The sequence below is a fragment of the Cuculus canorus genome, chromosome 6, assembly GCF_017976375.1.
Source record: "Cuculus canorus isolate bCucCan1 chromosome 6, bCucCan1.pri, whole genome shotgun sequence".
In the NCBI taxonomy this organism is placed as follows: Eukaryota; Metazoa; Chordata; class Aves; order Cuculiformes; family Cuculidae; genus Cuculus; species Cuculus canorus.
Genome location: NC_071406.1, coordinates 12922816 through 12937900, shown reverse-complemented (window position 1 = coordinate 12937900; position 15085 = coordinate 12922816). Strand labels below are relative to the sequence as shown.

Below are 15085 nucleotides of genomic sequence, written 5' to 3'. Positions count from 1 at the left end.
CATTTAGGGCTGTGATACCACCTACTTCCCTTTGATTAGAAAGTTGCAGAAGTATTTCTGCTTGTCATTCTGGCTCTGTGTACACCAGCAGCTTCAGCTCCACTGAAATTCTTTCAGAAGACTTATTCCTGTGCAGAAGTCAATATCATCTCCTCTAAAACCCTGGTCCAGTCTCAGAGCTGTAGCATTCCAGAAATATCAAGCCAGTGTAGAAGGTTGATGCCCCAGCATTTTACACAGCGCATCTGTGGCTGTCATAAGCAGCCAAGAAACAAGTCAAATGTAATCCTTGGTGAAGCCAGTCCTGAAAGCCAAGTGTAAGGATACAAAACACCCCACCAACACTTCCTCCTCCTTCTCCCGACAGCCTTAACTAGAGATAACACAGTGGTAAGTGACCCAAATTCCCAGCTTCCAGAACTTTGCTAATTCCTGTTGGTTCACCTGCTTGCACAGAAAGGAACCCTCATTTCTTTGGCAGGAGGGAGGTAACAGCACTGCAGTGCCCAAAACCCAAACAGAGAGCAGTTCTTGTGAAAATCTTACCCAGAGAAGGGGCAAACCCTGGTTGGGGAAAAGGGAGGAAGGCTTTATACAACTATTTTCTGTCACTGCTTATTCTGCCTGGGTTGGCAGGAGAACACCATTGGCAAGTACCTTCATTTGCTGCCTGTGCTGGTCCCCAGAGGGTGGCTAAAGGCTCACCACAACCATCTTGCTCTCATCTTTTTGCCAGTTCATTATGCACAGGCAGCAAGTGAAAGCACTTGTTGCTGCATGTCACACTACCTAAATTCAAGTCCTGCTGCGGTGGGACAGACTCTACAACTTTTTTCAAAGGAATCATATCAGTACTTTGAATCCCTCTGCTGTCCTGTACTTTGAATAGATGTTAAAAAAAGACCTTTCAACAATTTATTACAGAAATAAAATGGGTGGAAAATTTGGTGTCAGGACTGTGAAGGGCTGCTGTCTGGATAGCATTACGGTGTTCAAAAAGGCAAAGTCTAGATGAAAATACTTTTTGATGTTTAATCCCACAGAAATATGGAGTTTAAGCTCAATAGTTTAAAGACACGTCCATTTGCCTGTCAGAGACCCTAAGATGAAAGGCCCTACCAGCAGCATGTTTATGCTATGGGAATTAAATGTAAATATCAGGAGAGAGACTAGATCATTAACAAGGGAACTGTTTTCAGGTCACCCCACAGAGTGTGTTACCTTTTCTTAATAAGTTCCAGGGCTGAACCTATGAATTCATCCTTCATTTTCTGTAGCTTAGCTCCATAGCTGGATAAGTCTGTAGCTTCTAACAGCAGCGATGAACAGCAAGAGGACTGGGCTTCAGAAGCCAGTGACTGCCCTGCAAGGTGGAGGACATCATTTAATTGTCTTGTCTCTCCTTGCTGCTGCTCATCACTCAAGATCTCCTGTCCAGCTCTGTGTACTGCTACTGCCTGCAAAGGTGATCGTGGAATAGGGCTAGAGCAAATGGGGACCAGGCACCTATCCAGGCTGGAGATCTGCAAGGTTCCATCCTTCACCTCAGGGCTGCTCATTCTGAAACCATCCCATGTGGCTGGATATTGGGAAAAGCTAGCAGAAGTGTAGTTTTCATGGAACACATCGTCATCATCCTCTGCTGTGACAGTGGCTTCATTCATAGCTTTAGTCCCCAGAGTTCCTGAACAGATGTTCTTATTGTTCTCCTCCTCCAGGGTCTGGTTTGCAGGCAGACCCTTATTTAAGCAGTCTGTTGGCCCACTGCTGCTGGCAAATGAATTTGCCTCCTTACTTCTCATTTGCTTGAATTCCTCAAAGGTGGGTATATAGAGCCTTCCTCTGCAGTGGCCTTTCTTGCTCTGTCCCATGGTGGCTTTGACATGTGTTTCCCCACTATACTGTTCCAGGGTTTCTGCTGTTTTGGATTTGGCCAACTCATGGCCTTCCTCAGCATGCTGAAGGGGCAAATTGGGGGAACTATTCTGCCTTCGGAGCTGAAGCTTCCTCTGAGCCTCCTGCTTGATGTCTTCTGGACTGATGATCCTGTGTGCAAAGCACAGTCTCTGCCTCCCTGTAAGGCTGTGCCTGAGAGCATTGTGTTCCACCAAAACTGTGCAGCGGTTGACAGTACAACCGTTCTTGTATTGCCGGCACATCTGGCAGTCAAAAAACTCCCGGGCCATCAGGTCAGGCAGGGCTGCCTGTGGACGCACTGGCTTGCAGGGCTCTGCCACCTTACTGCTGTGCAGCTTCAGCTTCTCCTTCAGCTCTTTTTTGGCATCCCCAGGTAGGACTCTTTCCTCTGCAGAAGGGAAAAGCCACTGAGGCACTTTGGCAAAGGGAGGGAGGAACACATTCTGCGCTGATCGAGAAGTTGGTTTAGCATGGAGAGAAAGGTTTCTCAGAGAGCTCGATGTACTTTGTAGCGGAGCTACATCCACACAGCCTTCTGTCCACTGACTGGTGCCTCTATAGCGAAAGATGATCTCATTATCCAGGCTCCGGCAGTGAGAATACACCCCAGAGTCAGCAACTGTTGCCCAGTGAAGGTTCTCCACGCTCCGATACATCCGGTTTTCCACAGGACTGGCCAAAGATGCCTTGCCTGTGTGGCAGGAGTTTAGAGTGTGGAAGTCCCCAGAAAAAAACTGAGTGTCTACGTTCTTTAGTGGATGCATGCTGCTAACCGAAAACTCCTTTAAGCCATGTTGTGCATAGAGCTGATTATTTTGGCAGCTCAAGATCACCCGGCAGTGTTCCTGCCTCTCATCAACACTGATGTATGTCATAGCAAATGCACATGGAGGCTCTAAGACAGTGGCGTTTAGGGGGAGAGGAGGGAGCAGGGGTGTTGCTTAGATGCCAGTCAATGTCCACAGACCACAGACAGCGAAGCGTGCTGCTGGGTACTCACAAAAGAGAGCTTTCACATGGGTTGAGTCGCCATGCGTAGAAGACCTGTGAATGGAAGGAAAGATGAGTTACTGAAGCAGCCTGGTGATGACTTGCAGGATGTAATAGCAGGTCTGCTTTCAGGAAATGCAGTAGCCAAACAGCAACAGCTTGGGTAGAAACAGAGCAGCATAACCAGGAGATGGATTTGGGGCACGGAATCTTTTTAATCTTAAGCCAAGGCAGCAGTGATCTTATACTACCCATCTGAATTTTGGAGAAGTTTATCCTATCTACCCTCAGCAATTCTCTCACAATAACACTGCTCAACTCTAGTGACGAATACTCAGAAGTGCTTGCTGCCGGCCCGGCTTACTCAAGCAGCTGTGCTAAGGAGATGGGAGGTTTACAAGAGATAGCGAGGTTCTTTCCCTCAAACGGGTTGCAGACAAGAGTGTGTGCATTAAGGAGGAGGCTGGGTGTGGGAAAGGATGACATGAGTATGGTCTCCTGGAAGGCTCAAGTAGCAAAGAGGAAGAAGTTGGCTGACCAGTGCTGGTTTTGTTCCTGAGAGTCATGCTGCAGTCCCTTAGTACTCCAATTCCCCCTTCACAAGGAAGATACATATACTTTAGTGACTGGTAGCCAAGCATTTCCAAGGCCTTTCCAGTGCAGCGACAGAGGCACCTCACAGACTTTCACAAATGCACCCTCCTGACCCCTTAGCAACAGGTCCAAATGATTACCCCCATGACAGCTCAACAGAGGCCCAGAAAGACAAGGTGTCATTTCCAAGGCTGCTCCTGTTATCTTTGCCCAGCATTTTAAGTCCCAGGGAACCTAAGTGACTAAATCACATGTTCAGAGAATTAAAATCCCAAAACTCCAGTCTGGGCCAGCAGGATGTAAGCTAAGTGTCTACATCTTCATTGGAAGTGAAAGGAGCCTGTTTACATTGAATGGAGAGACTCTAAATTTCTCTTAAGGATTTGGGCCTCATGGACTTGCCAGCAGTCACCCAAGACATCCGTGTCTGCTAGAGCGCCATCCATTCCGTCCCTTGGCAAAGGGAACAAGTGAATGCCATATGTAAAGGAGAACAAGAATAGGCAGGGAATATGGGATTAGCCTGAGATTCGTAAGGGCAACACAGAGCTGGGATGGTGGGGCATTGGTCTCTAACAATAAGCCAGGCAAGAACCACCCAGGCTAAATGTCGAGGAAGGGGACTTGGTAAAGCAAGTCAGGGCCATATAAGTTACAGCCCAGACTCTTTGCTTTGTAGTGCAGCAGGTTTCTCCACACGTTGTCAGCCATCCAGGCAGCACAACCAGCTTCAGCATGCAGGGAACGAAGAGGCTTATTACTCCCTGAAGGATAAGGCACTCAGGCATCTAACCATGTGAGGCACCAACAGACATCTTCCATCTGAGGAGAAGTCTGAGGCAGTGGTGTACTGCCTGTAAGCCAATCTTGGTAACTCGCTGGTAGTTTGTTTCACCCCTTGCTTACAGCGGTTCCAATTGGCAGGCTTTCCCTGTATTAATGAAACCATCTCTAATCTAATCCCAGAGACAGAGCTGCTCCTGTGGATCACCACTGAACGGAGAACGTAATTTCTATCCTTCAAAATCGCTGAAAATAAAAATTAAAACTATCTCTCAAGGTGTGGCTGCTCCCCAAGATGTCACAGGCACTTCTCACCCAGTCTTCTCATGGTGGGGCTGGAGTTCGCCCTTCTTCACGGCTCTGGAGGAGCCCACAGGTGACAGCAGAGAAACGTGAGGATCAGGACTTTCTGTGATCATAGGTTATAACATGATCTGTCAAGAAAGAGAGAATGAGATGATGTGAGAGCCAGCCGCTGACTAGAGAACAGGGCTCCTGTGAGAAAGTGCTGTTAATGAGAGATGCCATGGCCTGTCAGGCTGATCTGTGATCAGGTCACAGCCACGGGACTCAAAGTCGCCATGTACTTTCTGCCCTCTGCTTTCAGATCAAGTAGAAAGAGGAAACAACCACTGCAGTAGTGAGAGCTGAGAATAAAGCGGTCCTTGCCCAAGGCAGGCAGCTACGTACAGGAAAGCCTGAGGACAAACCAAGGGCCATGTGAGAAGGTTCCTGGGCTACACGCTTGCTCAGCAACCTCTGCGTGTATGTGTGTGAGAGCAAGGCAGCCGGAGAAGAAAGCGCACAGACAAGGGAAGAAGCAGTCACAAGAAGAGCAAGGAAGCAGAGGCACAGAAATGACAGGGTGGGATCTGTATCTGTCTGTGACTGCACCCTTCACCGACGGATGGGGCATCACCGAAAATACAATTGATCTGTGTCCTCACAGTCGCTCCTCAGGTGGGAGTTCACTGCTGGGGCTCATAGTGCTGACCCCTCTTTTCTGCAGGGCAGCTGCCGTAGCACCAGGAACGGGTGGCAACAGACCACGCAGGAGGGTTCTGCATCCCTGTTACACAGGGGAATGCCTCAAACCCACAGTCAGGAGAGGGTACCCCTGCCCTGCAGGAGAGGAGAGGTCCATTCCTCCAGTGAGTGTGGAAAGTGCCAGTGGTCACGAGCACCTTCAGGGAGAAAGGTACTACTGCAGCTCTACCAGGGCAGGACTTTCCAGCAGGAGATGTGTGTAGGGTGCAAAAGTTGGTTTTAGGAAAGGAGCAGCTGGGAGAAACCTCTTGTGGGGAGAGTGAGGCAGGCAGAGTGAGGGACAGCGAGGTTTGGAGAGCGGAGGACTCAGAGAAGAAAGACAACAGTCAGATCCAGGAGACAGAGACTTTCCAGAGGAGGCTGTGCAAACTTTGCTGATATGTAGGCAGGCAACAAAAATTACCAGATTAAGTGGAGAAACAAGGGATTTTTCTTTCAAAATAATCTATTTATATTTTTGTCACCAGTCAAAGCTCAGTTTTCTTTCTCTAAAAAGTGACTTTTTGCTCTAAGAAAACACTTGAGACATGGGAATTCCCTTTGATGCTTTCAGGAGAGCTCAGAGCAAAAGTGCATGTGGCTGTAGCTTCCAGGTGGACGTGCAAGGGGGCTCAGTGCCCTGGCTGTAGTGAGGGAGAGCCTCAGAAACCTGGGAGGTCTCTTTTACCTCATGCCTGCAAAGCAGCGGTGGAGATCTCATAACAGTCAGCTTAGACAGGAGCACCTTTCTTCCCTCTCACTCCGTCCTTGAAAGGAGCATCTCTTTCCTCCTGAAGTCTATTTATCTTGCCCATTCCTACATCATGTCACTACCCTGAGTGCTGTGCACAGCATGTCAGGTCGCTAAGCTTAATTTCACTGATCATCCAGGCTAGCTGCTGCCCGAGTCATGACCTACGAAGTGGGACTGGCTGTACTGAGGCACTGCCTGCTTCCCTCGCTGCACAAGGATGCTTGGAACAACAAGCAAGCAGAGGTCCTTCTCAAACAACAGAAAATTCTGACCTGGCTTGTAAGCAGGAAACACTGAGCCCTTCTCTCGCCATCCCCTATTCTTGTGCTCCATTCCTCATGGTATATGGCAACAGCATTACAGTTTCAGGTCAAATATCTGCATTTGTGCAGTCAGTAACATTGCTGTAATATAAGTAATGTGCCTATACACTCAGCTGGAGTAATATGATCACAAGCATGTTCTAGGTCCTCTGCTGGAGCAGACCATGAGATGGAGACAGAAAAGAACATATGAGTCAGTATGCTTATGGTTGACATGCTAAAGATGGTCCTTCAGCGCATCCTTGCAGGCTCACTGCACATACAGAATATTTAGCTGCAGTCATTCATGGTCACCATTGAAAAAACACCAGGAACTACAGCAGCATGAAAGAGTTTATCCTCCTGCCACCTCAGAGTTACAAATAGAGTCTGCAGCTGGAGCAGGTGATCTCAGGTATGGAAACTAGCAAATGGCACAGAAGTGTGCAGCACCGCAGAGAAGTACATGCTGATCTCTCACATGGTGACCCAATTCAGGGTCCTAACTCACCCTCTTATGAAGGTGCACAGCAGTCCTAATGCACCCTGCATTCTCTTCCAGTTAAGCCAAACAGTGACTTGCCAGTTCTTTGTTGCTGCCTGGTGTACATGAGCAATGTGGGTTGGTGCTGCACTCCTCTGTTTACCCACTTGGGTACTTCCAGGCAGTCCTGCCCACGCTTCCCCAAGCTAGGGCTTTATTCTAGCTGAGCAATCCTCCAGGCCAATGCCGACCTACCCCAGCCAAATAACAAAAAGAAGCTTAGTGTTGGCTGCTGCTGGGGGACTGGCACATCACTGCTCTTCGATCACGTTGCCTGTGCAACGTTTGCCCATTTCCTGGCTCAGGGACCGAAAAGCTCCTGGTGGTTACGAGCCTCACGCCTTAAGTGAGCATGAGACTAAAGGCATTGTGTGCTCAGCTTATTTTCTACCATGTAATTCTGTTCAATCAACTTCTCTTCTACTACTCTGATAAGTGCCTGCTTGGACACTTGCCACTAACCTTCACTTTCATGCAAAATCCACCCAAAGAACTTATTTCTCAAGGATTAAAGCTTGGAGGATAAATTAGTTGTTCCTACACACATAAGGCTGCCCAGGGAGGTGGTTGAGTCATCTTCCCTGGAGGTGTTTAAGGGACGGGTGGACGAGGTGCTGAGGGGTATGGTTTAGGGAGTGTTAGGAATGGTTGGACTCGATGACACAGTGGGTCCCTTCCAACCCGGTGATTCTATGATTCTATAAGAACTGTTCTGCCTGGCTGACCTTCCCAGCAAAGCACCAAAGTGTCAGGAGGATGAAGCAAGAAGGCACAGGATAAGTTGTCCAGTGCAGGTGAAAAGCACCATGGAGAGTCCAGCCATGTCCAGGGACCTCAGGGACAAGGGGACAGGGGACCACAGAACCTCACAAGACCTCAGGAGAAGAGGACACCAAATCTGGCAGGGCTGAGTAGGTTTGCCAGTGCTGCTTCGCAGAGTTCACTGCAGCAAGATTTCCTTGACAGACCTGTCAAACAGGGAAGCTTGTTCCATGAGATGGTGGAGAGCAGCTTGCTATGATCTGGCCTCTCCTGTCTTCATCAGAGAGATCAAATGAGTCTGCTAAATTTTCCACTCTCCACATTTACAACATCTCAGTCACAAGCAAATTAACTTCTGAGTCATGGCCATTGCACCAAACTCCTGTTTCCCGGGGAGGGGAGTAACCGGAGTCACCTTACTCCATCTTGAAATAAGAGACGAAAGTAACCTTCAGGTCTTATTCTAATTTCTCTGCATTGGGTTTTGCAAATTGCACCACTGAACAGAGGTTGGTTTATTCAGGAATACAGTCTCCCTTTTATTTCAGAGATCTAACCAGCTACAGGGATGTGAAAGGCACATTTCAAAGAGCTGTACAAAGGATTTTAGCAAGCTATGATACTGCCGTGAGTTTTTTACTATCTGATACAGCAAACCTCATGGACACAGCACGATCTGTCTACTGCAGTGTCATGCACATCACTCCACTTCATCTGCTTAGAAGAGCACCAGCAATCTCAAGGGAAGGAATGCCACATATATCTGGTTTTTTTCAAGTTAAAGGTTAACAAGAAAAATAAAGGTGCCTTGGCTGTATTTGCTTTCTTAGCTGTTCACTTAACCAGAGCTGTGCTGCAGGAACTAGTTGATGCATTAGTATGGTTGGGTGACTGCAGCTGTATTTCTTCGGGTTTTTTGGTTTTTTTTGTTTTTTTTTTTCTCTCTAGCAGTTGAAAAAGGAACATGGCTTAAATAGTGTCTGATAATTGCAGCAGGAGAGGTGCAGCCACAGTAGCTACCTAAAGCAGGAGAATCTCCCGGGTGTCTTTTCCTTCCTAGGGTGAACAGCTGAGCATAACTTTCCTTGAGTTTACAGTACTATCACTGTTTTCATTGTCTGCTCCATGGCACAAATCAGGGTCACCGACAAGAGGAACAACTACCATCTTGGTTTCAAAACTAGAGAAAAATAAAACCTCGATAGTCTGCTCACTGCATTTACAGCCCTTGTGTTCTCAGCTTAATTATAAGCATGGACCACACTATATCAGAGACAGCTTGGCATAGGGAACAAAGTCCCTCTTGAACCTCCGAAGGTCCAGCGCAGCCAGGGTCTAGAGAGTTGCTGAGAGCATAGGCAGTAGCATCAATTTCTGCTGTGCAATGAGCTGCTTGACTTGTCACCTGATATTGTCTAACCTTATTCCTTCTTTTACATCTCATTCTTTTTGGGGGTTTTATTCCTGCTTCCCCAATCTTCCTCCATCCCACTGCTTTCAACACAAACTAACACAGCCTATCTGTGGCTACTATTTGACGAGTACCACCTCCGAAGCATCACCACCACTACCACTGCCTTCAGAAAAAGAACTAGTCTTTCCCACGATCAGGGCTGGCTGACCAGAGGAGCCCGAAGGTATACATGTTCCAGCCTGACGTGCCAGAGAAGAAGCTGTCCATATTATCTCTTGCTTATCACAGGAACATCCTGCTATGGTACACACAGTTCCACCGAGGAGAGTGCAGGAAGCACCATAACTTCACTTGACCTTCTATTTTGGTCAGATGGACTCCTAAATAGTATCAAAGCAGAGGAAAAGCTGATCTCAAAATTTCATGGAAACACTAAATGGTCTTAAGCACTCTTGGCTCCCTTTCTGGGGGTTTTAAGCTGTTGGGGGGCTTTGCTTTTAATGATATGAAAGGTTTCACCTGAGAAGCCCAGCGGCTCCAGACGCCTGTGCAATTGGCAGCAGTGCCTTCAATGAATTTTTCTGATTGCTCTGTTAAATCAGAGCAGTTCCTCCTTTTTGTGTCACAGCACAGTTTTCTCCCTGTGTTCCTCCTTCGGAAAGCCTGTGATGACATGACACTTCCAGCCTACCTCTAAGGGCTGGCATTCCAGTGCAGCATACTTTCAAGGTGACCTGTGTTCCCTCTAGATTCCTTGCTTTGGGAAAGGGTACCCTTTTCGTTTCACCGGTGCACCACTCCATCTCTCATATAATATTGCTCCACCAGCCCTGCTGACAACGCAGCAGATGGAACGGAGCTTGAGAGGGCTAGCATTGACCTTGCAGCAAAGGAAGGCTGAGTACCTTAGTTACTGTAACAAATGCTATTGGAGATACCAGTGTTGACACCCTCATCATGTGCCCCAGCTGGAGCTGCTGTGAAGTGCCCCAGGAGACCGCATCATCCATCACCTGTCAAGCTTTCAGTGAGTCAACACCCTGGGTGGCCACAAAGCCCCTTCCAAGGACTCCTTCTCAGGAGGAAGAGAAGGAGTGTAGCAGTTCCTGTTTGCAATAAAGTCCTCTCCTGGGACTGATCACAGGCAGAACCAACAAACCTGGAGCATGCACCTGATCGATAGGTGCTGCACTTCTCTTCAACAGCACGAGACAACACTCTCCTCTTAGAGCTGGTGAAGAAGCCCATGGGGGTTATAACCAAGCACAGCCAATGTTTAGCCTGATATTCAGGACCAGGTGGCTTCCCCTGCCCCATGTATGTGCCATGAACCTAGTATTCCCATGCCTTTGGGTCATGCCGAGCAGATCTTGCCCACCTCAGGCTGTGCATACTCACAGCAGGCACTATCAGCCTTGTCAGGAACAGGCATGACCTGAACACAGCCTCAAATTCTGCTCCATACTTGGCTCCAAGCTCCCTAACTTTCACACACAGAGTTCTCTGAGGCAAACCTGAGCCAGGAAAACCTATCCAGTGCCCCGTGAGATCTGGGAAGTACAATATATGAGCCTGCTTCACACCCTGGCACCTCTACTCTTCCTCCAAATTCCTACTCTGCATAGATAAAACATTGGCACTCACTGCAGAAAATGGTCACAATACAGCTACAAGTGAATTTATTATTCCTCAGGACAGGGGGGACAGAAAAGGTCAAGGCTGTCACTTGAAGCTCAACCCAGCAAACGGTACAACATAAATTATAACTTCGCAATGCCAGCTCCAGTCCATTCTCCTCTGGCTTCCAGCTGACAGAGGTGCACCACCAGCACAACCCCACCAGCGCTCAGTCAAGTGCTGGACATGGCTCTGTAAGCCAGCCCAGTGCTGTCAGCCTGGAAGCCCATCTCCAGCAGCGGCAGGTCACTTTGGAAAGAGCAAACACAGATAAACTCGTCTGCAGCAGGCAGATGATGACGTGGGGAACTACACATCAAATCCCCTAAAACCATCTTGATCCTCTGCATGTGTTTTATGAAGGCAGAGCCAAAATGCAGGGGGCAGGTGAACATGAGAACCGAGAGAGAGAAGTAAATCAAGCGAGCAGCAGGGAAGAGCTGATCACTCCCTTCCCCTTGCAGCATGTGATGCGGATCAACAGAGCCTTCACCTAGGCACACAGCTCTATTTTTTCTTCTGTGTGCACTGAAGACCATCTTTTCAACTCACAATTTTCACTCACTCTGGCAAGAAAGAGGTAAAAAGTCAAGTCACAAGAAATGGAGGAAAAAATCAGGCTTTTTAAATATCATTTGACCCACGCTTTAACATCATGATGTGCAGTGCCTAAGTCATGACACTAGATCTTTTCAAGGTGGAACTACTCCTGTCCAGCCTACGAATACACGACCCACAGGGTACACAGAAATACAGCTTTTCCCATGTCCTGTTTCATCAGTCCCAAGATGGCAACAGAAAATCAGTCCTATACAGGTGGATCCATCAGGGTTGCTGGAGGGATTCCTAATTTCTTGTTCTAAGATCGTCCCCAAAGTCTTAGCCCAATCCTTAAAATGCATAGGGCAGAGGAAAGAAATCACATATTAATTCTAAGAATAAGGTGTCTATCGAAGTTTCAAGGCACGCCTCACTGGTGAGCTCAGAGAGAGGCCTGGGGGAGGAAGGAGCTGTTCAGGAGGATGAGAGAGATGGATGATCTCATCCCATGCCTTGTTTGGTCACATTCCAAAGCTGTCAGGCACTTTGGGATATTGCTGGCAGGGACAGGTTTGGCATGATGAGATGTGGATGGCAGTAGTGTCAGTGTGGATGGCCATGGGCAGTCACTTCACATTCCTCTGAGTGGGGAGGTACTTAGCAATGCTTCTACAGAAAATCTGGGATGACTGTATCCATTAGCTGTCTCCAATGAGGGATTTGTCCTCGGGAGCTCCTGTGCTGCATGTTGCTCGCTACCAGGCAGTGAGAGTCCTGACAGGGAACTGGTGCAGCCAGCCAGGCTCTGCCTCTGCATCAGCTCCAGGGAACATCACAAGCTTTTCCCTACCTACCTAGGAGAATTTATTTTCTTCTTTTTTTTTTTTTTTTTTTTCAGATATTCAACTCCTTGATTCCCAACTCCTCCAAGGGGCCTCTCTAAACAACGCCCTTCCTTTCAGACGCTGACGCTTTTCAGCTGAGTAGACTGTGGGCCAGACCATAAGCTGAGTGTAAATAAGTACAGTTTGTCAACGCTAACTTCGACCGGCTGCAAATTTCTCTTCCTTCACTATTTAGCAGAATTATATGACATGTCTTTTATCTCTCTCTGCAGTTTAGCCTGCTGTTACCCCTTCCTGGCCCCTGAGCTTCCTGCTTTGCTCTGAACTCCCTGTAGGTTTGCAGGATAAGTTGCTTATTTGCAATGTAAAGTGCCTCTGCGTGCCACAGCTCCGTGCAAACAAACCCAAGAGAGGCACATTTATCCTTACATGTGCAGCAAATCCAGACCCGTCTTTTCCTGGCAGCAGTTCCCTACAGCACATACTGCACACAACTGGCTAAGGGAAGGAACATGTTGCTTATTGCCACCACACAATGCAGGATCTCTCTGGGGAGACGTAGGGGAAGGAGAGTGAGAGGATTGATCCCACAGAGACCCTGAGCTCTCGCCTTTCTCCTTGAAGCTGATGGCAATGGCTCACCACCCAGCTCAGCGCTGTGCCGACTCTGAATGTCAATGGGCAGGATACCAATAATGACTTCTTGTCGCTATGGTGATATTGACGGATGGTCCCCCGCGCTGGTGGGAATTCAGGGAAAGCTAGCAAAAAAAAAAAAAGTGGGTCAAAAAATCCCCCAGGAAATTGTGAGTTCGCCTACAAATGGGCAGTTGTGTGACATCCCAGATGAATTCAGTGGCACTTCACACTTCCTGACTCATCCTCCCTCTTACAAGAACAACGTGGTGTTCTGCAGAGCCAGTGCAAACACTCCTGCTCGCAGAAGGGCTCTGGCGCATAGGAGCACTGCTGCAAGTGGGTTTCATTACCAGGCCTCATTTTTGCAGCTTCACCCCAGCAATTCATTTCAAATACAGAGTAAAAATCTTGGCTTCGGCGAAATCACTTGGACCTGTGCCACTGGGCACAGAGCCAGGATTTTCCACAGCTCTCAGGATGCCTTATCACAAGTGACAATTTCATTCAGCTGCCATGATAGCCACTGGGTACCCTCTGCCTCTCCAGAGCTGTTTCAAGCATGGAAAATCCACTGTTGCAGAGGTTTTTGCTATCTTTTCCTGAGGCTCGGTGCACTCTCCAAAGGTGGTGTCATGGGCTCCCTCACAGCTTCCTACTCTGCAATACGCAGCTTAAGAGTAATCTTTTACCCTTCATCCCAGCTGAACAATAACCAGAAAGGACAGGCCGTATTCCAGTCACAATTGAGCCCTCTTACCCTACACAAATGTTCTAGGGATTTGGGGCACAGGGGAAAACATTCCAAATTCAGGTTGGTAACAAATTAATGAAGAAGGGATAAAGTCCCAGTGGGACTCCCGCTTCCTCTGCACATGCTATTGATCTAAGCCCACCAACGGGGACACAAACTGCAATATGCCTTGCTTTGGAGGGAATTTTAGTACAATTGGTACATTTCAAAGAATGCTTTTTGTCCTAGCAAAGACTCTTATCTTTTCTGCTGTGGTCCAAGAGTTGCCCTACAAACATGCAAACTTACCAGAGGACTTTTTACTCCTAACAGTGGTACCGCTCCAGGCACATACCACTCCATCATCTGGTGGGCACACTTAGTCTGGAAAGTTGTATTCTTGTGCATCTGTTACTATGGAATAAGTATATCTGTGGGGGAGTGGTATCTATAGCAATATTATTATGCTGACAGTTTTGCCAGTAAATGCCCCAGTGTAGATCAGATCCAACTCATGTGCCAGCTCTTCCATCACATGGGTATTCAGATCCTTTGCCTCAGGACTGAAGACAAAATTACCCTGCCCCTCTCTTTTGCATGTTTTGACAAAGGTAGTTTTAATGGACTATGGAGTCTGAAAGAACTCCATCTACATCAGGAACAGATCCCTAGAGGAAAATTCAGTTCGCTTCTCCTACATCACACGTAGCTGTTCATCACATTTATTGGGCAAGGTTCCTAAGCACATGGAGCCCTGACTGGCACTAGCAGAGGCTCTCTCGTATAGCAACCCTTTGATCAGGCTGTCAGCATCGTTTATTTGCTTGTGTTTCATGTTCTTGAATACTCCAGCAAGTGATTTTTCCCAGTTGATGATCAGAGGCAAAGGCTGTTCTTTCAGGCTGGATTTGCACCTCTTCCCTTCCCCTCCATTTCAATTATCTATGGACGTGATTGAGGGAGGGAGGGTGGTTTGCAGCTTCTTTTGCCTGCCTGTCTGTATTAGAAGCTTTAGGAACACCAATGGCTGGATAATCCAGTTGGTATTTTCCCTGTAGGAAAGGTTGTGGCTTGCAATTGGCAAACCTAATTGTCCTGCTTGACCTGCAGCCGGCCAGGGCGGGGGGGTGAAGAACCAGTTTCAACATCCTGCCTTTCTCCCAGCTAGAATTGAGGGGATATGGGGGCTGAGTGCTATGGGTTGAAGAAAGGAGGTATCACCACAAACCAGTGGGGCCAGACAGGGACAGGAACTGGTTTATTGCACTGGGAGACACAGGAGGCTATAGGAACATAATAGCTTCTTGAAATTGGATCTCTGCCTGCGAGGAACTGTTGTTCTACTGCGTATGCAGCAATAATTTTTCTGCTAACAACTCTGTGACTGCAGAGAGATGGCAGCTGGTGAAGTGCGCAGTGCAGCTCAGGGCTAAGCAGAAGTGGCCAGTTTGGACAGGGCAGAAACACTGGATGCCTCCACTTGGAGACACCAGGATAAATGCCATTAGGCAGAAATCCCAAAACTCTTTCCTGGAAAGAGCACATATTCTAGAGGGCAACATTCCCAG

At 47.9% G+C, this 15085-nt stretch overlaps 1 protein-coding gene across 5 annotated transcripts in view; it reads right to left on the bottom strand.

Annotated features, from left to right (window-relative positions):
• Positions 1-15085, bottom strand: part of LOC104067707 (myosin-M heavy chain) — a 48059-nt gene that overhangs the window by 11544 nt on the left and 21430 nt on the right. For 2 of the 5 annotated variants that reach the window (XM_054069552.1, XM_054069556.1), the window contains exons 2-3: positions 4600-4718; positions 1222-2961 (exon numbers count right to left, since the gene is read on the bottom strand). In XM_054069552.1, coding sequence (XP_053925527.1) covers positions 1222-2792 — 1571 coding nt within the window. In that variant the 5' untranslated portion in view covers positions 2793-2961; positions 4600-4718. The remainder of the gene's footprint in view (positions 1-1221; positions 2962-4599; positions 4719-15085) is intronic. The other 3 variants (XM_054069558.1, XM_054069555.1, XM_054069557.1) reach the window with 3 other exon arrangements.